Source organism: Pristiophorus japonicus, chromosome 13, assembly GCF_044704955.1.
Source record: "Pristiophorus japonicus isolate sPriJap1 chromosome 13, sPriJap1.hap1, whole genome shotgun sequence".
NCBI lineage: Eukaryota > Metazoa > Chordata > Chondrichthyes > Pristiophoridae > Pristiophorus > Pristiophorus japonicus.
This window is the reverse complement of record NC_091989.1, coordinates 17,737,585-17,760,125: the sequence shown is the minus strand read 5'-3', so window position 1 is coordinate 17,760,125 and position 22,541 is coordinate 17,737,585. Positions and strand designations below refer to the sequence as shown.

Below are 22,541 nucleotides of genomic sequence, written 5' to 3'. Positions count from 1 at the left end.
TATTTTGCTTTTCTAGCAGCCGTCCCTTGATTGTATAATTATATATAAATATCCATATCTTTCATATATTCACAGATAACACCGATTCGAGGGCCCAGGGAAGGAGGCACAAAAGTGACGATCTACGGGGAGAACCTGGGCCTGAGTTTCAGGGAGATTGAAAACTTTGTGCGTGTGGCTGGAGTCGATTGTATCCCATTGCAAGAGGGATACATCCCAGCGGAGCAGTAAGTCACATTAGAGGGTACGGTAGCATAGGGGTTATATCACTGGACTAGTAATCCAGAGGCCTGGACTAATGATCTGGAGATATGAGTTCAAATCCTACCATGACAGCTGGGGAATTTAAATTCAGTTAACTAAATAAATCTGGAATATAAAGCTAGTGTCAATAATGGTGACCGTGAACCTACCAGAATGTTGTAAATACCCATCTAGTTCACTTAATGTCCTTTTAGGGAAGGAAATCTGCCGTCCTTACCCGATCTGGCCTGTACGTGACTCCAGACCGACAGCAGTGCTTTTGACTCTTAACTGCCCTCTGAAATGGCCAATCAGTATCAAACCGCTACGTCAAAGTCAGCTCTGTGGGAGTACCTTCACCACACGGACGGCAGCGGTTCAAGAAGGCGGTTCACCACAACCAAGGGCAATTAGGGATGGGCAATAAATGCTGGCCTTGTCAGCGACGCCCACATCCCGTGAATGAATTTTTATAAAAATTAAACGTTGCAAAGGGTATGGAGAGAAAGCAGGAAAGGGGTACTGAGGTGAGTGATCAGCCATGATCTTATTGAATGGTGGTGCAGGCTCGAAGGGCCGAATGGCCTACTCCTGCACCTATTTTCTATGTTTATTTTGGAGGGCGGGCGGGTTGAATCTTTGGCCACGTGGCTAGGCGGTAGCATTCCAGCTGAAGTGCCGAGCGATATCCAGTTATTTCTTTTCCTCCGACTCTCGCCAAGGCCTCGGCTCACTGTGCATTCTGCACCCTGCCTGCTCCCGGAGCAGCTAGATAGAATGGACAACCTGTCATATTTGCCACTGGAGTCCATGATCCCTACAACACGAGGGTCAGCTGCAAGGATTCTCCAGGAAAGTGCTGTTCCAACAGCAGATTAAAACGTGATGTTATACTTTGAATGGGGAGGTTGTTGCTGGTTAAACCATCACATGAGTGAGTATGTCACCAGCAATCATGTTACCTAGAATTAACAGCGCAGAAACAGGCCAGTTGGTGTTTATGCTCCACACAAGCCTCCTCTGAATCTATTTATTTCATCTCACACTATCAACATATCCTTCTATTCCTATCTCCCTCATGTGATTATCTAGCCTCCCCTTAAATCTATCTATGCTAGTCACCTCAAGCACTCCCTGTGGTGGTGAGTTCTATATTTTAGTCCTCTATATTCTCCACATCCTCCACTGCACATCCTCCAGTGCAGTGCTGAGGGAGTGCTACACTGTCAGAGGTGCCATCTTTCGGATGAGACGTTAAACCGAGGCCCCATCTGCTCTCTCAGGTGGATGTAAAAGATCCCACAGCACTATTTTGAAGAAGAGCAGGGGAGTTATCCCCGGTGTTTAACTCGGGCCAATATTTAACCCTCCATCAGCATAACAAAAACAGATTATCTGGGTCATTATCACATTGCTGTTTGTGGGAGCTTGCTGTGTGCAAGTTGGCTTCCACATTTCCCACATTACAACACTGACTACACTCCAAAAGTACTTCATTGGCTGTAAAGTGCTTTGAGACGTTCGGTGGTCGTGAAAGGCGCTATATAAATGCAAGTCTTCCTTTCCTTTTTCATGCTGTTCCTCAGGGAACCTAAAGTGAACAAGTGTTTTTTTTTGGTTTAGTTTAAAGGATTGCACTGTCAGATAAAGACATCCACCCTCTTTATTCCCCTCCCAAGCTCCCACTTTCAGTGGTCGAGAGGGCAGGGTAGATGGCTGCTCTGACGTGACCTCTGTCACCACTCTTGGGCTACCACTGAGGGGCAGGTGTGACAATCCCCGATCAACACTTTTCCCACCCCCTGTTCTCTTGTCCTTGTGGGGGAATGTGCAGCCGCCACTTGTCACCAGGCAAGACATTGGAAACTAAGGCACCAACTCCGGGAACATTGCCACCTAGCGAACGGGCTGAGTAATTACCAACATGTTCAGCCAGTGTGGAACTGGGAAAGCAGTGAGTGAGCCAACATATATAAAAGAAATGAGGCAGTAAATAAAGTGTTACCGTTTTTGAAATACTGACCAAAACCTGATCTGCTTAAAGAACCAAGGACATAGAACAAATGGAATAGAGGAATTTAACCCATTTTCCTGCCGCACTGCTTCAGGATCTCACACGGCGCTTTACTCTACAGCACTCCCTGGACCATTTTAGGATAAATCAGTCTTTCAGAGAAAAGTTTAAAGGCCGAGATATCAAAAGACCAATTGGCAATTCATTGTCACAAAAACAAAATACTGCGGATGCTGGAATTCAGAAATAAAAACAGAAAATGCTGGAAATACTCAGCAGGTCAGGCAGCATCTGTGCAGAGAGGGAAACACAGAGTTAACGTTTCAGGTCGATGACCTTGTTGTAAATGAGCATTCCCAGCATTTTCCTGTTTTTATTTGCAATGAATTATTGCCGCGCTCGTGGTATTTTTCTGCCGCACCGGTTCAGGGTCTAACGTGGTGGCAATCCACAGACTGTTGTGGGCTTTGAGTATTGTGGGGCATGTCGATGTTTTGGGACATGCCAGTGATGGAACGGCCAGCCTAAATTCAGCCTCTGTTTCCTCGAAGGATCATGTGCGAGATGGGAGTGGCCCGGCACAGTCAATACAGTGGCTTTGTGGAGATCTGTGTGGAGGAATGCAAGCAGGAATTCATGGCAAAGTCAACACAGCTCTACAGCTTTGTGGTGAGTGAGTTTGAGGACCGAGGACGAGTGTCATCCAGCTGTGCTTCTGCACTGAATGGGTTCCGTGGTCTTTAACAGGTCGCTGACACCCTGTCGCCAACAGGACTGGGTGCTGGGCTTCACCACCTCCCCATAGTCTAACTCCGTACCGATTCCCAACAGCAGGGAGACAGGGGATAGAAGTTGATCAACCAATATGCTTCCTTGCACCTCTTGGGTGTCAGCCGTGGCTCAGTGGGTAACACACTCGCTTCTGATTCAGAAAGTTGTGAGTTCAAGTCCGCACTCCAGGGCCTTGAGCACGTAGTGCAGGCTGGAAGTCCAGTCCAGCATTGAGGGAGTGCTGCACTGTCGGAGATGCCGTCTTACAATGATACGATAAACTGATACATCTGCTCTGTCAGGTGGAGGTAAAAGATTCCATGGCCATTATCTTGAAGAAAAGCGGGGGAGTTCTCCTCTATGACCTGGCCAATATTTATCCCTCAATCAAGCTCACTTTAAAAAAAAACAGATTATCTGGTCATTATCACATTGCTGTTTGTGGGAGCTTGCTGTGCACAAATTGGCTGCCGCGTTTCCTACATTACAACACTGACTACACTCCAAAAGTAGTTCATTGGCTGTAAAGCACTTTGGGATGCCCTGTGGTGTGAAAGAGGTTATATCAATGCAAGTCTTTTTTTCTTCTTGATATCTCTCCCAGTAGGGTTTGGGTGTGACCTTAGTATTCATGAGGTATCACCAGAGCAATCTCTTTTCTTAAGGTTTGTTATGCTCTAGTTTTGCCTCTATTTACTGGTCTCGCCTGGCCACGTGTATCCTGTGGCCAAGAGGGCAGGTGGGCAATCTGCTCCCAGGCCTCTGACCCGGTTGCTAGGAGACAGGGGGGAATGGCTTGCCTTCTGACCCTGTGGGGAACCGTGTGGAATCCACTTGCCAGTGATCCGCAGATGAACTGTCGTGGAAGCCAATGCCTAACACGGTGTTCCTCTACGGGGCTTAATGATTGCATTAAAATCGAGCACTGAGGAATCTTCTGGATGCACATTAACCAGTGTGCTAAAGAAAACATTGCGGAACTCATTTTATGACCTTGTATTAATTCATCACTCAGTCATTAACAAAGGGGAATGCTAAACCTGAAAAATCGAATCCTTTAATTTATCAGCTCTAATGGGACAATTTGCAGCGAGAATAATTCTATTAGAGTGGTGGATAAGCAACATCCCACCATACAAAAGGATGCATTAAGGTGTGCCTTGGAAACGTGATTTCACCACTTTAGTTCAGTTGGCCATTGCTCATGAATATAAAAGAGAAATTTTCCTCAGTTGAAATGTGTGAAAATTTAATTGCTGAAAATATTGCCAAAAAAAACCAATTGGAAATAAAATGTCAGAATTCAGACCGCAAATAATTTGAAGATGAGAACAGGAATGAGCAAGGGCCTACCCAGCTCACTGTGATTGAAGCCTCTTGTCCCTTCAACTGGGCCCTTTCTCTCGCACTTACCTGCCCATTGCTTTTAGTGTTAGAAGAAGTTATTTATCCTGCAGTATCTCAGTTCATGCACACATTTGTCGATTGTATCATATTGTGTCCATGTAATTTTGAGTTGAATTCATTTCAGCTCCCAACTCTAACGGACCTGACCCCGAGCAAAGGCCCAGTGTCAGGGGGCACGACGGTCACCATCAGGGGCCGAAACCTGGATGCCGGGAGCAACGTCTCCGTCATGTTTGGACAACAGCCTTGCGTGTTCGACAGGTAAGGGCTGCCTGAGAAAAGCACCAGTTGGTCAGTCAGCCCCAGAGTTGTTGGAGTGTTAAGCTAGAATGGTAATTATTTTGGTAATATTGATGCAGGCAAGTTTTGCTAAAGTTTTGGCCGTTTGATTAACAGTGTGAGGTCTGGAGAGCATTATTTTTTTTGCATCAGTGAGTGTGAGCAAGTGTGTGTGAGCAACTGTGAGTGTGAGCGTGTGTGTGTGTGTGTGTGTGTGGGAGTGTATCTGAATGAGTGTGTGTGTGCATATACAGTCATCATCATCATAGGCAGTCCCTTGAACAAGGATGACTTGCTTCCACATTAGTTCTCAGATGTTCCAGTCCTGAACTCCAATTGAAGTGGTGGTAGATGCCTGTGGGTGGATTTTTTTAACGTGTGGTGACCGTTGCACACCAGCCACCACACAGGCTTGACAGAGCTAGGCCTTTATCCAATGGCCAGGACTGGAAACCTGCTCTGCTGCACGGACCCAGTGTGCACACATATCGCAGTGTGGGCTGGCCCGTGCTGAACCTGGGAACGAGGCTGTTCTGGGCCCCGTACCTTCATTTGCCTCACCTCCGCCACGATCTCTCACTGCTCCTCCACCACCAAGCATTCGCTGCACCTCAGCCATGATCTCTCACTGCTCCTCCGCCACAAAACACTCGCCGCACCTCCGCCATGATATCCCGCTGCATCTCCTCACCAAACATTTGCCGAACCTCCGCCATGATCACCCACCGAATCTCAGCCACAACCCCTAAACACTCCTCCGCCTTGATCACTCGCTGCCACGACCTTCCTGCTCCTCTGCTGTACCTGGGCCCCGTCAATGTTCCTGCCCACACTCCAAATGGCGACCTGGGTCCTGATGACATACAGTATATATATGATATACAGTATTGTATAATTGAAGATATATGGCCCCTTGTACGACATACGCACTCGATCTATAAGTGGCTCAGACGTGACTAACTGATCTTGAGGTGAAGAATTAGGGTAATTAACCTGTTTCTGTGGCAGCGGGGGATGGTGAGCTGTATTGCAATGGTCAGCGAGTGGGACTTTCGCTATAGTTTTAAACAGCTCAATTTTAAAATTCTCATCCTTGTTTTCAAATCCCTCCATGACCTCGCCCCCACCCCCCCACCCCCTCCCTATCTCTAAGCTCCTCCAGCCCCACAATCCCCCGAGGTCGCTGCGCTCCTCCAATTCTGGCCTCTTGAGAACATCCCCAATTTTAATCGCTCCACCATTGGTGGCTGTGCCTTCAGCTGCCTGGGCCCCAAGCTCTAGAATTCACCCCCGACACCTCTCCGTCTCTCTCCTCCTTTAAAATGGTCCTTGAAACCTACTTCTTTGACCAAGCTTTTGGTCATCTGTCCTAAAATCTCCTTATGTGGCTCAGCATCAAATGTTGTTTGCTGACGCACTTTGGGAAGTTTTACTCTGTTTAAGGCGCTATATAAATGCAAGTTGTTGCAGTTTAATTGTTTCTGGGTTTCTCTGCCTGTCAGGAGGTTTGCCGGCGAGATAATTTGCAATTCCAGCACTGCACCACAAGGCCCCGGTAACATCAGCGTGGTGGTGGGAGTCGACAAGGCGAGGATTGAGAAGGAGCTGCAGTTCAAATACGTGGAGGATCCCACCATCATCAGGATTGAACCAGAATGGAGTATAGTCAGGTAAACGGAGCCCACCAGTGTGGCGGTCCCACAGCGCGGGTCCCCGAGAAAAACCCTGCAAACCTGGAGATCGGCAATACAAACAGAAAATGCCGCAATTATTACACAGCTTTGTCAGAATGGTAGACTGCTTGATAAGCAAGTATTTTAATAAATTGTACTCAGCCCTTTTTCCCCTTTGTTTCACTCTCCCGTGCTCCCTCCCCGCTATCCCTCCCCCTCCTCACTGTGTATCTCTCTCTCTCTCCCCCATTGTCTCTCCCTCCCCCCCTCTCTCTCCCTCACTCTCTATCTCTCCCTTCACCCACTCTCTCTCTCTCCCCCTCTCTCGCCCCCTCTCACTCTCTCTCGCCCCCTCGCACGCCCCCTCTCACTCTTTCTCCCCCCCTCCCTCTCTCCCCCCTCCCTCTCTCTCCCCCCCTCTCCACCCCCTTCTCTCTGTCCCCTTCTCTCCCTCTCTCTCTGTCCCCTTCTCTCCCTCTCTCTCTCTCTGTCCCATTCTCTCCCTCTCTCTCTCTCTGTCCCATTCTCTCTCTCTCTCTGTCCCATTCTCTCCCCCTCTCTCTCTGTCCCCTTCTCTCCCTCTCTCTCTCCCTCCCCCCTCCATCCCCACTTTCTCTCTCCCTCCCCCTCACTCTCTCTCTCCCTCCCTCTTCCCCACACTCTCTCTTTTCCCCCCTCTCTCTGCATGCCTGTCTACCTGGGTCTGTCTCGCTCCCGCTCTTCCTTTCTCTCCGCTCACCTCCACACTGTCACTTGCTCTTTTTTCCCTCTTTACACCTTTCTCTCTCTATCTCCGTCTCTCAGCCTTTCTCTTTCTATTACTGCCTCTTCCTTTTTTTTTCTCTTGTTTTCCTCAATCTCACATTCTGCCCTCTCTCTTTCTCCCCCCATCTCTCCCTGTCAAGATTTGTCACCTTTTTGCCTTCTGACAACTTGGCAATGAGTTGCACACTTCCTGTCTGTTACCTTCTCAGACTGAAGTCCCATCCTAATTATGTTTAAATGCCAGTGTAATCTCCCCGAGTCTCTGACAGGACAGATGTTTCTTCAGGCTTCGAACGCCCACCTTTTGGTTGTTCCTCTGTGTTAGTTACTTTCTCTGGAGGTGATGGACTGTCACACAATGCGTGCACCACTGACCTGCAGCTCCAGGATTATCAGTGTCCCGATGAATGGATGATAGCTGCAGTGGCTTCAATTTGCCCAATAAGTTTTTGCAACTTGAGACCTAACTCAACAACTGTCAAAAGAAAGTTCTCTGCTATCAATGGGTCTGTGTGGTCTACCTCCATAAAAATTAGGAGCAGGAGTAGGCCATTCGGCCCCTCGAGCCTGCTCTGCCATTCAATGAGATCTCGGCTGATCTTCTACCTCAACTTTCCAGCACTATCCCCAAATCCCTTGTGGGAGATTTGATGTTATTTTAGGAGAGCCACCTGCTCTCCTAGATTATTATGTTAGAAGATCTTCCTTCTCCACCATGCCAATGATCTACAGTACCATCCTTGGTTTATGAAGTTTTGAAGAGGTTCTGTTTTTGGAACTCAATGGGTAAGCGCACTGTCTCCTGTGGGACTGAGCGGGATAGGTCAGCATGGTCCCATGCCCAGTGCCTGGTTTGTGCTGTGTTAACTGATCTCAGCTAGCGTGACCTTAATGATAGGAAGGGGAGAAAGAACATAACATAAGAAATAGGAGCAGGAGTAGGCCATTTGACCCCTTGAGCCTGCTCCGCCATTCAATAAGATCGTGGCTGATCTGATCTTGGCCTCAACTCCACTTCCCTGCCCACTTCCCATAACCCTTCACTCCTTTATTGCTCAAAAATGTCTCCACCTTAAATATATTCAATGACCCAGCCTCCACAGCTCTCTGGGGCAGAGAATTCCACAGAATTACAACCCTCCGAGAGAAGAAATTCTTCCTCATCTCAGTTCTAAATGGGCGACCCCTTATTCTTAAAGTATGCCCACTAGTTCTGGATTCCTCCATGATGGAAAACATCCTCTCTGCATCTACCTTGTCACGCCCCCTCAGTATCTTTTATGTTTCAGTAAGATCACTTCTCATTCTTCTAAACGCCAATGAGTGTAGGCCCAACCTGCTCAATTTTTCTTCATAAGACAACCCCATCATCCCAGGAATCAACCTCATGAACCTTCTCTGAACTGCCTCCAATGCAAGAATATCCTTTCTTAAATACAGAGACCAAGGAGACAAGGAACGCGAGATCCCGCTCTGAATCAGTGACCCTGATGGAAAGCAAAGCTCGTGCTTGGATAGGAGCACGTTCAATGAAGCCCCTCCCCCCATCACCCTCCCATTGTCCCATGTCATAAATGAAGAATGGCCACTTTCAATTGCATCAAACATCGTCTCTACAAAGAAATGTGGATGTTCTGGTTGGTCACCAAGATCCATTGTTCTTTGACTCTTCAAAACATTAAACTCCTGTCAATAATCCTCATTAAATTCACATCTTTTAAATTTATTTCTGTCCAAAATATAATTTTTAAAAGAAGAAAGGGCCTTTTGACTCAACAAGTCCATCCAGTTTTGATTAATCTCAACCCCACTCATAATTGTCTCTCAAGCCCTTTTTTTTTCGTTGCCAATCTTTCCAATTCTTTGTCAGATCATCTTGTCAGATTACAACGCCAGAGGTCACCTTGCACACATCAAGGATCACTCTGCGCCAATGCTCTTAGCCAAAAGGCCTAGAGCCACTGCACCGTTCCTGGAAGTACTGCAATACCAGGTTCGTGCCATGGAGGTGGATGGGTCAGGCCCCCCACACACCTCCGTGGAGGTGGATGAGTCAAACCACCCCACCCACCTCCTATTGTCTCTCAAGCCCTTTTTCCTCCAGAAGCACATCTAGTTGTCTCTGGAGCCCATGTCTGTGTCTGATTCAGTTGCTTTCCCTGGTAACCTAGTCCACAACTCTATTAACCTTTGGGTGACAAGGTTTGAGTTGGTTTCCCCTCTTACTCCCAACCTTTTTTTAAAAACTCTTTAAGTCCCCTCCTATTTGAACTTTCACCAGTGAACACTGCCGCTCAAGAAGGAACTGCAGTGAAATGAGTTGAAAATAGCCTCCAACTATCTCCTCGTGGACTGCAGTAATTCAGGACAAATAAGGACTGAGTCCAGTCAGGTAGTACAATGGCTTGAGTTGCCTTGGGATTAAGGCACTGTTGGAGAAAGTAGAGAGGGACATGTAACTCGTTTTACCTGAGAGACTGCTTGATAGTAACGCTAAAGAGAAAAATGATCCATTCCCCAGCACAGACCAATTAACCAGAAGATGGGCAGTTAACGGCAATCTTTTGCAATAGCCGCATGATGGATTGATGGTGAGACGCCCTCTTTCAGTTTGTTTAGCTGACAGGGCAGATCTTCAGAAGATTCAGGTCCTCCTTCGGCAAACAATTTGTTTCTCTTCCTCAGCCTGCATTATTGATCTGTTCCGCAGGCTCTGAATTTCATCCCTGCATTGATTCTCAGCAGCAGGCAAACCCTGGTTTGCTGAACTACTTTCCCAGGCCACACACTTTGTGCCGGATATTTTGCTGTTGCCCACCTATTTGTGCTCCATGTTTTCCACCGATGGATGTCGAACAGCAGCTTCAGCTCGTGTTCCATCGCAGCTCTGCTTTTTGTTTCTCTCTCAGCTTTCAACTTTACACTGTTAGCAAAAAGAAAATGTCGCTTAACAAGATGAAGGTTTGGTTTCTGTGTTCCCGTTGGCCTTCAGGGTTGCATTCCAATGCATCATCATCATCATCATCATAGGCAGTCCCTCGGAATCGAGGAAGACTTGCTTCCACTCTTAAAATGAGTCCTTAGGTGGCTGAACAGTCCAATACGAGAACCACAGTCCCTGTCACAGGTGGTACAGATAGTCGTTGAGGGTAAGGGTGGGTGGGCCAGGTTTTGCCGCACGCTCTTTCCGCTGCCTGCGCTTGATTTCTGCATGCTCTCGGCGACGAGACTCCAGTGCACTGCCGGCTTCTCAGCTGTACTCTGCTGCAGATCTGTGTCCTGGGCCGGATATCATTTCTCCGCTGTCTTCTGAGTCGTACTGTGTTCTCCACCTCCATCTCCGCCATCCGTTCAGACTGTATTCGCCACTGGACTGCCTCTATTCCACTATCTCTGTAGCTTCCTCCAGTGTTACAACTACAACTGACTACTCCAACTCATTCCTGGTTGGCCTTCCACATTCCACAGTATGTAAACTTGAAGTCATCCAAAACTCAGCAGCCCATGTACTAACCTGCACCAAGTCAAGATCGCTCATCACTCCTGTGCTTTCTGACCTACATTGGCTCCCAGTTAAACAGCGCCTCGATTTCAAAATTCTCATCCTGGTTTACAAATCACTCCATGGCCTCGCCCCTCCCTATCTCTGTAATCTTTTTCAGCCTCACAACCCCACAAGATGTCTGTGCTCCTCAAATTCTGGTCTCTTGAACATCCCTCATTATAACTGCTCAACCATCGGTCGACGGGCCTTCAGCTGCCTGGGTCCTAGGCTCTGGAACTCCCTCCCTAAACCTTTACGCCTCTCTATCTCTTTTTCCTCCTTTAAGACACTCATTAAAACCTACCTCTTTAAATAAGTTTTTGATCATCTGGCTTAATTTCTTCTGCGACCCGGTGTCAAATTTATCTGTTTGTCTGTAACACTGCTGTGAAGCGTCTTGGGACGTTTTATTACGTTAAAGGTGCTATATAAATAAAAATTATTATTATTATTACAAGTCCCATACCCCAAACTCTTCATCCCTCCGACTCTGGCCTCGTGTACCTCCCCCTCCCTTTTCCCTACCATTTAGGGGCCGTCCTTCATGTCCCCTGTTCTGGAATTCCCTCCTTTAAGCCCTTCCACCTCTCGACCTGCTCCTCTCCTTCTTTGAGACCCTCTTTAGGAACGATGGCTGACTTCAACTACAGCCACTCTAGAACGTGCTCAGGAGCGGCATAAGGTTACTCTCATTCACTGGCTTTACTATCCCATTCCTGTTGAGTAAAGTGTCGCCAGTGGCAGAGGTCACATAGAAGGCAAACCCAACATGGTGGTAATCACGGAGCCTGCCATTCCTTCTTTGACAGCTCCTCCCAAACTTGTGCCCTCCACCACCTAGCAAGACAAGGGCAGCAGGCGCATGAGAACACCATCACCTCCAAGTTCCCTCCAAGTCACACACCATCCTGACTTGGATATCATCATCATAGGTAGTCCCTCGAGTTGAGGATGACTTGCTTCCACGCCAAAAAGTTCACAGGTGTTTCAATGAAGGACCTAATATTCCAGGTCCTGAACTACATCCTGAAGGGTGGAAGATGCCTGTGCGTGGATTTTTTTAACGTGTGGTGGCCGTTGCACACCAGCCACCACACGGGGCTTGACAGAGCCAGGTCTTGGTCCAGTGGCAAGGATTACCCAGACAACTGGAGACCAGCTCTGCTGCACGGACCTAGTGCGCGCACATGTTGCAGTGTGGGCTGGCCCGTGCTGCCCCTGGGCCCTCGCCTCTTCTGGGGCCCGAACTCATGCCTCTCCTGGGCCCTGATCACGTCCCTCTGCAATCTCTCGCCGCTCCTATGTATACTTGGAGATATAATATATGTCACTAGGCCAAACGCCCTGGAACTCCCTAACAGCACCGTGGGAGCACCTTCACCACACGGACTTCAGCGGTTCAAGAAGGCGGCTCACCACCACCTTCTCAAGGGTGACTAGGGATGGGCAATAAATGCTGGCCTTGCTCATGACGCCCACATCCTGAGAATGAATATAAAAATGACCTGTTTGTGTGTTAACTGTAGATTGTATCTTTTTCCCTTTCTTTTCACAGCGGGAGCACACCTGTGATGGTATGGGGAACAAACCTGAACATCATCCAGAATCCTAAAATCCGGGCCAAGCACAGTGGAGTGGAAACAATCAACGTATGTACTGTTGTGATAATGGCGGGGTGGGGGGGGGGGGGGGGGAGAAGAGGGCGGGGGATGGAGCGTTATGATCGAAACACAAGCAATGTTTATCACACCTCCTCCGCGGAGTCACTAAACCTATGTTGTTATGCCCATTGTAGCAAGACCAATCTGCTATCCTCTCTGAAGGACGTCGTCCCTGAAAATATGTGGCCGCTGAATGTGCAGCCATCAGTGCAGGCACAACAAGATGGCTGTAATTCCGTAATGCACAGAGTAGATCACCATGTTAGCAATCGTTACTTGCTGTCTGGTTTTCAGTTACATTTCTCACCTCGGCTGAGTAGGCAGTGCTCTTGCCCTTGAGTCAGAAGGTCGTGGGATCAAGTCCCACTCCACAGACGAGGGAGTGCCGCACTGTCGGAGGTGCGTCTTTTGCATGAGACGTTAATTCGAGGCCCCGTCTGCTCTCTCGGGAGCACATAAAAGATCCCATGGCACTATTACGAAGAAGAGCAAGGGAGTTCTCCGGGCCAATATTTATCCCTCAATCAACATTACTGGTTTTAAAAGAAAAACATTATCTGGTCATTATCACAACGCTGTTTGTGGGAGCTTGCTGTGCGCAAATTGGCTGCTGCATTTCCCACATTACAACAGTGACTGCACTTCAAAAGTACTTCATTGGCTGTAAAACGCTTTGGGACATCATAAGGTTCTGAAGGGCGCTATATAAATGCAAGTAACAAAGGTTTTCCCACACCCTTTGGCAAATATATAACAGGTTGGAGCCAGTTGTAAAGTCGAAGATCAGGCAGTGTTTTGTGAAGAGCTTCAAGCAGCAACAAAGAACCCATGGCTACAAATTCCCAAAGGGTCAGATTGATAGTGAGTACCTGTGAAGTAAATGGAACAGATGGAGGTTTTTCCAGCCTCTTTGGAGTGAGCTGTGACTAAGTCACAGAATCGTAAAGTGTTATCTCTCAGATTCAGGTCATTCAGATCCATCAATTCTGGCCCAGTGTTTCTCTCCATGACCCACCAAGTCCGATCCCACTCTCCGAATGCCCCCTGCGTCCTTTTAATGTTGCTCTTTCTCGAGCAACGATCTAACATCCCTTCCGAAAATGTATGCTACCACAGTGGTTTGTGAGAGGCGTCCTCGCACAACAACAACAACTTGTATTTATATAGTGCCTTTAACATAGTGAAACGTTCCAAGGCGCTTCACAAGAGGTATTATGGGATAAGAAATTTGACTCCGAGCCGCTTAAGTAGAAATTAGCGCAGGTGACCAAAAGCTTGGTCAAAGAGGTATGTTTTAAGGAGCGTCTTGAAGGAGAAAAGAGAGGGCAGCGAGGTTTAGACAGGGAGTTCCAGAGCTTAGGGCCTAGGCATCAGAAGGCACAGCCACCAATGGTTGTGTGATTATAATCAGGGATGTTCAAGAGGGCAGAATTGGAGGAGTGCAGACATCTCGGAGGGGTGTGGGGCTGGAGGAGATTAAAGAGATAGGGAGAGGGAAGGCCATGGGTGGAGGTTGTGGGGCAAGGAAACATAGTCCACTCAGGAACATGTTCGTTTAGTGGCAGAAACGATAAATTGGCCAAGTCTCCCTGCTTGGGAGCAGCGTCTGTCTGCAGCATGTCTCGGATCACTGAACAACATTCTCAGTGGCGGGATTACCGCGTCAATATTATTGGCTACATTGCTCATCAAATGCGAGGACACATCTCAAGGGTATTTGACTATCAGTCAAAAGTAGCTTTTCCCAACCGTGCATTGATCACTCCCCCTTCCTGTATGCCCGGAGCTACTTAGTTGACCCCGCCGATGGCCCGCGCGTTAACCTGCAATATTGGTGGCCCGTACAGACCAAAAAGGCCTCGGGTTCGGGCAGACGTAGTCGTGGAGGTTTTTATTTAATTGGTCTTGTACAAGACCAGTATCCTGGCTCGCACCGAGTCCCATTCACCCAGCATCACTCTTCCCTGTGAACGGCACTTTGTTCTGTGCAGCCTATTTAATTTAATGCGAGGTCCCTTTAAATTTCTGCGCATGCGCGGCATTACTGTGCGGCGCACCTTAGCGGGAACGTTGCCCGTCACCCCTGTGTTCATTGACCTACATCGGCTCCCGGTCCGGCATCGCCGCCATTCTAAAACTCTCATCCTTGTTTTCTATTGCCTCACCACTCCCTATCTCTCCAACCTCCTCCAGCCCTCCGAGATCGCTGTGCTCCTCCAATTCTGGCCTCTTGCGCATCCCCAATTTCCTTCCCCCAGCTGCCTAGGCCCTAAGCTCTGGAATTCCCTCCCTAAACCTCTCCGTCTCTCTGCCTTTCTCTCCTCCTTTAAGACGCTCCTTAAAACCTACATCTTACCATGCTGTTTTAATATCTTCTTAAGTGGCTTGATGTCAAAATGTTGTTTGATAACGCACCTGTGAAGCACCTTGAGATGTTTTTACTATGTTAAAGGCGCTATATAAATACAAGTTGTTGTTACTATGACCATGTCTAGAATACAATGTCCAGTTTTGTTCATCTCAGTTGGCAGGGGACATCGAGTCCCAGGAGAAAGCCCAGATATCTAACTTTGGGACTCTGACCAACAACTCAAGGAAGGTGGGCTTTTTCTTTGGAGCAGTGCAGACTTTGAGATGAGGTTTAGTAAAAGATGACGAGACTAGATTTGATCAAGTGGTTTTTAGAGCTAGATAGGGATGGATTAACGGCAGCATAAAAAACACAAACAAACTGGGGAATTTTAACTCCCGCCCTTGGTGGAACCCGGGCGGGATGAAAGGTGATCTTATTGAAACATATAAGATTCTGAGGGAGTTTGACAGGGTAGATACAGAGAAGATGTTTCCCCTCATGGGGGAATCTAGAACTAGGGGACATAGTTTCAGAATAAGGGGTCACCTATTTAAAACAGAAATGAGGAGGAATTTCTTCTCTCAGAGGGTTGTGAATCTTTGGAATTCTCTAATCCAGAGAGTTGTGGAGGCTGGGTCATTGAATATATTTAAGGCGGAGATAGACAGATTTTTGAATGATAAGGGAATCAAGGGTTATGGGGAGCGGGCAGGGAAGTGGAGTTGAGGCCAGGATCAGTTCAGCTATGATCTTATTGAATGTGGAGCAGGCTTGAGGGGCCAAATGGCCGACTCCTGTTCCTATTTCTTGTGTTCTTATGGGATGGGGAAGTTAAATTTGGAGCAGAAGACTTTACCAGCCCACTGGCTTCCCCCACTTGGTGCCCCCTGGGCTGTGGGGGGGTGAGGGGGAGGGGGTGGGATCGGTCAGAATTCCCACTCTCAACTGCCATCAGATGAGCCTGTGCTGGAAAGGCGGCGTTTGTGGGCACCGTGGAATGGGCCGAGCTGTGTTGCCATCGTTGGCCGAATAGCATGCGAACACTCGCTGTCTCAGCTCGCACATGACGAGTAGCCCTTGGGCAAGGTGCCAGGTGGTCCTGGTACCCTACACCATCAGGAAGGGGCGGGGGACTGGGACCAATTGCACAGCTCTTTGAACCGTGCAATGATGTGCTGCATCATTCTGGGCTGCTGCCTGAGGCCCTTTGATTCCCGAGGGACCTTTAAGAGCGTGCTGTGCACAAAGAGATAAGTGTCTGCACCTAACGCTGTAAAGGTATCGAACGGCTGAAGATGACCATCTACACAATTTCCCAAATTGGTTGTAAATAGCCTGTAAGATTACAGAGCAATTTAAAATTTGGCACAATTGAAATGTACAGCTCCTGTCCCTGATGGACCTCATCTGTGGAGCTCTGTGTGGCAGCAGGGAAGTGGAATCCCTGTCTTGTCATTGGCCCTGGACCAGAATGATGATCAGATCCGTTATTATTAAGTACCGAACATTCTATCTGAGAAAATGATGGACACATTATGAAGAAAGAAAAAAAATCAATGGCTATCTCTATTTACAGAAACTGCTTTTTTGTAGATCGTTCCTGCCAAATTCATTTAAAAAAATAACCTCCAGTTTGGGCCACACGGCCTTTGTTTCATATTATCTTTTTATCTTCGGAGGATTTTGTGGCAATCTTTTTTCTGTGCTCGTCGAGATGAGGGATATTGGGGCTGGGAGTGGGAGCACTTACTCATTATGTCACGAGTCAAGCCATTTTCTAGGTCAGGTGGGGAGATGGTGGCTCCAGCACTCCCCTCCTCCTCCCCCCAAACCCTCTCACTCCCCCCCAACCCCCTCACTCCCCCCCAGCCCTCTCACTCCATCCCCCCCAACCCTCTCACTTCCCCCCCCAACCCTCTCACTTCCCCCCCCCAACCCTCTCACTTCCCCCCCCCAACCCTCTCACTCCCCCCCCAACCCTCTCACTCCCCCCCCAACCCTCTCACTCCCCCCCCCAACCCTCTCATTCCCCCCCCCCAACCCTCTCACTCCCTCCCCCAACCCTCTCATTCCCCCCCCCCAACCCTCTCACTCCCCCCCCCCCAACCCTCTCACTCTCTCCCCCCCCCCCCCCCCCCCAACCCTCTCACTCTCCCTTCCCAACCCTCAGCCACAGCTCAGGACAGCTCCCCCCACTGTATCAGTGAGGCACCTTCTACACTAGCCATCCTGTGGCCACACTGAGTGAGAGATGGTGTTATTGTTGGAATTGATAATTGGTGCCAAATTAAAAGTGGTTTTGTGCTGTGGATTTGTGTCCACGGCGAACGGGATTGAGACTGTCAACCTCATGTGGTAGTTATGTCGCTGGACTAATAAATCCAGTGAGTTCAAATCCCACCGGGGCAGTTTGAGAATTTTGAATTCAGATTTTTTTAAAGAATATATTTAAATAAAAAGCTGCTATCAGTAAAAGTGACCATGCTGTCAGATTATCATCTATAAAACCCAAGTGGTTCCCTCATGTCCTGGAGGGCGAGAAAGCAGGAATGGGGTACTGAAGTTGAATGTTCAGCCATGAACTCATTGAATGGCGGTGCAGGCTAGAAGGGCCGAATGGCCTACTCCTGCACCTATTTTCTATGTTTCTATGTTTCTATGAACCTGTCGTCTTTACCCGGTCTGGCCTGTATGTGACTCCAGTCCCACAACCAACATGATTGACTCTTAATTGCCCTCTGTAGTGGCCGAGCATGCCACTCAAGGGCAACTAGGGAGGGGCAATAAATGCCAGCCTTGCCAGCGATGCCAACATCCCAGGAATAAATATATTTTTTTAAATTTGCGCAGGACCCTCACAGTTGGTAGATCGAGGAGATGTTCAGTCCATTATTCTGGGTTGGATTTAAACGCATCGGGGGTGAAATCTGATGGATTTGCGCCACCCGGGCCCCTCCCACCCCAGGCCCCTCCTATTAGGAAAAGGGGAGGTGTCAGATTAGGACAAGGGGAAGTGCAATGAGACCTGGGTGTCATGGTACATCAGTCATTGAAAGTTGGAATGCAGGTACAGCAGGCGGTGAAGAAGGCAAGTGGTATGTTGGCCTTCATAGCGAGGGGATTTGAGTATAAGAGCAGGGAGGTCTTACTGCAGTTGTACAGGGCCTTGGTGAGGCCTCACCTGGAATATTGTGTTCAGTTTTGGTCTCCTAATCTGAGGAAAGACATTCTTGCTATTGAGGGAGTGCAGCGAAGGTTCACCAGACTGATTCCCGGGATGGTAGGACTGACATATGAGGAGAGACTGGATCAACTAGGCCTGTATTCACTGGAGTTTAGAAGGATGAGAGGGGATCACATAGAAACGTATAAGATTCTGACGGGACTGGACAAGTTAGATGCGGGAAGAATGTTCCCGATGGTGAGAAAGTCCAGAACCAGGGGACATAGTCATAGGATAAGGGGTAGGCCATTTAGGACTGAGATGAGGAGAAACTTCTTCACTCAGAGAGTTGTTAACCCGTGGAATTCCCTGCCGCAGAGAGTTGTTGATGCCAGTTCATTGGATATATTCAAGAGGGAGATAGATATGGCCCTTACAGCTAAAGAGATCAAGGGGTATGGAGAGAAAGCAGGAAAGGGGTACTGAGGGAATGATCAGCCATGATCTTGTTGAATGGTGGTGCAGGCTCAAAGGGCCGAATGGCCTACTCCTGCACCTATTTTCTATGTTTCTACCGCAGCCCCTCCCAGCCTGAGCCCCTCCCAGCCGGGCCCTCCCACCCCTGAGCCCCTCCTACACAAGCCCCTCCCCGGCCCCTCCCCCCCCAGCTCCTCCCCCTTCCCACCCCAGCACCTCCCACACCGAGCCCCCCCCCCAACAACTCAGGCACCTCCCATTATCGCGCCAAAACAGAGTCAGCCTCCTGCCCAACTGCTCTGTTAGAAACATAGAAAATAGGTGCGGGAGTAGGCCATTCGGCCCTTCTAGCCTGCACCGCCCGAGGAGGAGTGTGGAACGCTTTTCTTTGTGCTCCACATTCCTCTTGGGGTGAAACAACTAAATATCGTACTTTGAGGTGGTAGATACCGCCCGGCGGCAAAGTTAGCGACCAAACGGTGTCACCGCCTCAGTGGCGCCCAGTCTGGCAACACCTCGATTTAAAAATTCTCATACGTGTATTCAAATCCCTCCATGGCCTGACCCCCGCCTATCTCTGTAACCTCCTCCAGCCCTAAACCCTCTCATAACTCTGTGCTCCTCCAATTCTGACCACTTGCACATCCTCACTTTCTGTGCTCCACCATTAGCAGCCGTGCCTTCAGCCAGCTCTGTCCTAAACTCTGGAATTCCCTCCCTAAACTTCTACGCCTCTCAACCTCGTTCTCCTCCTTATAGACGCTCTTGGACCAAGCTTTTGGTCGCCTTATTGGGCTTGGTGTCAACATTTTGTTCGATAGCCCTCCTGTGAAACGTTGGGATGTTGTACAAATTAAAAGGTGCTATATAAATGCAAGCTGCTGTTGCAACCATGGCTGCCAGCAGCCCGCCAGAAACCTGGCCCAAATTGCCATTCGCCATCCACGCAGCTGGACTGTGAATGTTGGCCACCACAGCCCAGCTCGAATCAGCTGTTGCCAGACCCCGACAGACCCGCAGCTGCCAGCAGGAGTCACCGGACAGCGATCGGGAGCGAGAAACCATCCCTTCTCCCTTCTCCTCCACCCCCTCCTCCCTTCTCCTCCACCCCCTCCTCCCTTCTCCTCCACCCCTCCAGCGCAGGAGCTCTGAGACCAACTGCGGCTCCGGTGTCAATGCCACTGGCTGCGACCACTGACCCTCGACGCAGGTCAAACCGAGGACCTCCCTGGTCGGTATAGCTCCGATCTGCCCTGAATCACTGGAAGGCAGGTTTCGTTTCGGCACAGCACAGGAGGAGGCTCTTTGAAAGAGCAATCGTGCTTCGTCCCGCACCCCTTCCCCCCCCTTTTGTCCGTAACCCTGCAAGTTCTTCTTCCTCAAGTCCCTGTCCAACTGCCTTTTACAATCATTTACAGAATCGGCTTCCACCGCCTTTTCCAGGCTGAGCGTTCCAGGTCCCGGCAGCTCGCGGAGCCTGGGGTGCGATTACGTCCTGTTGAAATCGACGCCATCAATTTCCAAATAAGCATGCTGCCAGCGCCCAGCGCGCTCGTTGTATTAAGTAGATTTCATTAGTTCGGTGTTTGTGCTGATGGATGCAGTTTGATATCAAGCCTGGCATCTAGTATCTGTGTCGAGTCTCTCCCAGACAGTTATGGATTGACCCGAGTTCATTCCAGATGCAGTGCCTGGGCGTGATTGTGGCTCTCCTCGATTCCCAGCGTTACATCCCATGTTTTATTTTTGCTGCAGTGCTGCTGTAGTCTCCCGCCCGCTGGGAGGGCGAGTCTTTATTTCCAGTGTAGTTGTGCCGTTAGCCCGGCGACTGCAAAATAACAGGCAACAAATAGCAGGAGCACCCGCATCCGCTCTGAATCCAATTCCTTGCTCATTTGTCCCACATTGTCGCTCACTTCTGTTCAATCATTATCAGTATACGCTGGAATCTACTTATAATCGAAACTCCCAGTCAGAGGCAGCAGGGCTGCCAATGTCCTGATTCACTCACCCTCGAAGTGAACGAGACGGTGCTGCTGCGGCTGTGAAATCAGCGGCACTTTCGGGTGAAGATTTGCGCGCTAATTTCCCAATGTTTGGCCCATGACGAGCAGCACAATGCGCCTCACGGCTCAGTGGGAACTGGCGGAGCAAGTCACAAATCACTTCCCGATCTGGCTCTGCATCAGCTGACTCTGTTCGTGTTCGACTGATCACTTTCAGACCACAACCTCTGCACCACAGTGCCTCCCCCCACTGTCCTAACGCCGCTTACTCATGGGTGCGGCCCACCCTATTGATACCTCGGCCCTCTATTGCTCACTCTGACCCGTCCGCCCCCCAACCTTTGAATATCAGCAGACCACACGCCCTCTAAGTGGAGCTGAGTCCACGGCCAGATCAGCCATGATCTTGTTGAATGGTGGAGCAGGCTCGAGGGGCTCGATGGCCTACTCCTGTTCCTAATTCTTATGTTCTTATGTATGTTTATGACCGGCAACAACCATGATAGCCGAGGCCCAGCCCTGCCCTCACTCAGTACCAACAGGGGGTACTGGATAGAGATCAGGAGCAACAAACCTTGCCTTTTCTGCTCTGTGTTATTTATTAATGGCGGCTGACATTTTCATGCAGTGCATTGTGGGGTGCATGAGGCAGTGCGCCGCGGGGTGTATGTTGACACAGTTTCGTAAAGCCACACCCAGACCCAATTGCAGTCAATTTTCACGCTGTAGAGAGAAAGACAGACTTGCGTTTATATAGCACCTTTCCAAAAGCGCCTTTCAGCCAGTGAAGTACTTTTTGAAGTGTAGTCACTGTTGTGATGTAGGAAACGTGGCAGCCAAATTTGCGCACAGCAAGCTCCCACAAACAGGAATGTGATGATGACCAGATAATTTTTTTTTTAAGTGACACTGGTTGAGAGATAAATATTGGTCAGGACCCCAGGGATGACTCCCCTTCTCTTTAAAATAGTGGCCGTGGGAACGTTTGACGTCCACCTGAGAGGGCAGCCAGGACCTGGGTTTAGCGTCTCATCGGATAGACGTGCTGGCACCTCTGATGGTGCAGCGCACAGGAAGAACGGGAGAATCTCTCCACTTGCGCTGTGCCCTCTATAGTGCAACATGTGACACCACTGCCTTAATTAGCCTCGTAGGAGAGTAACAAATGCATTTCTAAATAACAAATCTTTGGGGTCCAGTTGGCACAGATTCTAATATTTATGGATTGATGGCAGAGGCTCGCTGGAATTTTTTTAATATCTTACCGCAGTGAGAAGAGCCCTGGTCAATTCCACCTTGTAGGTGGATTAATCATTGTTTTACATGGTAATCTGTCAGAACTGATATGAATTCTAATTCTGAAAGGCGAAACGCCTTCGAAGATGTTGCCCTTACTCACAAGGTGAGAGACGTGGGGAAAGATCAAGGTCCACAGCGAAACAATCAGCCCCACATGGTCACAGCAGCATACGGAGATTACCACCATTCAACGACCCTTGTTGACTGCCCATATTTGGCAAGGCGGCCTGTGGGAGGAGCCTTCTGTGCAGTTTTTGGAATGGGCACCGTAACAATCAGAATGACTAAGATGTATAGTAAAGTTGTGATGCATATTTTAACAGAAGGCCAGACAGCAGCAGAGAGTCAGGGTGCCTAGTCACTGGTACTCCCGCACATGAATGTGCAATCGGAGGTGTGAGAAACGTAAGAAATAGCAGCAGGAGTAGGCCATTTGGCTCCTCGAGCCTGCTCCGCCATTCAATAAGATCGTGGCTGATCTGATCCTGGGCTCAGCTCCACTTCCCCGCCCGCTCCCCATAACCCTTTACTCCCTTATTGTTCAAAGATCTGTCTTTCTCCACCTTAAATATATTCAGTGACCCAGCCTCCAGAGCTGACTGGGGCAGAGAATTCCACAGATTCTCCACCCTTTGAGAGAATAAATTTCACCTCGCTTTCAGTCCGAGGTGTGGATCCCAGGTCACTCTCAGTTTGTTGTTGTGACCTCTTTAAGCGGCTGCGGGCCTTTATATCCTGCGGCACCACGATGCACCCCGCCCATCACATGGGTGAACTCCTTCCAATGCTTGGAGCCCTCTGAGATTAGAAAAAATCACATTCATCCTGGAAATGACCGTAGGATAAGTGCTCTGGACACCAGGTCGGGTGGTGGGGCGGGGTGAAA

At 49.0% G+C, this 22,541-nt stretch overlaps 1 protein-coding gene across 1 annotated transcript in view; it reads left to right on the top strand.

The window, feature by feature from the left end:
* The window catches only part of plxna4 (plexin A4), a 647,412-nt gene that overhangs the window by 517,451 nt on the left and 107,420 nt on the right, over positions 1-22,541 (top strand). The window contains exons 13-17 of the mRNA XM_070897188.1: positions 76-227; positions 2,809-2,926; positions 4,560-4,696; positions 6,217-6,384; positions 12,252-12,345. Of these exons, the coding sequence (XP_070753289.1) occupies positions 76-227; positions 2,809-2,926; positions 4,560-4,696; positions 6,217-6,384; positions 12,252-12,345 (669 nt within the window). The remainder of the gene's footprint in view (positions 1-75; positions 228-2,808; positions 2,927-4,559; positions 4,697-6,216; positions 6,385-12,251; positions 12,346-22,541) is intronic.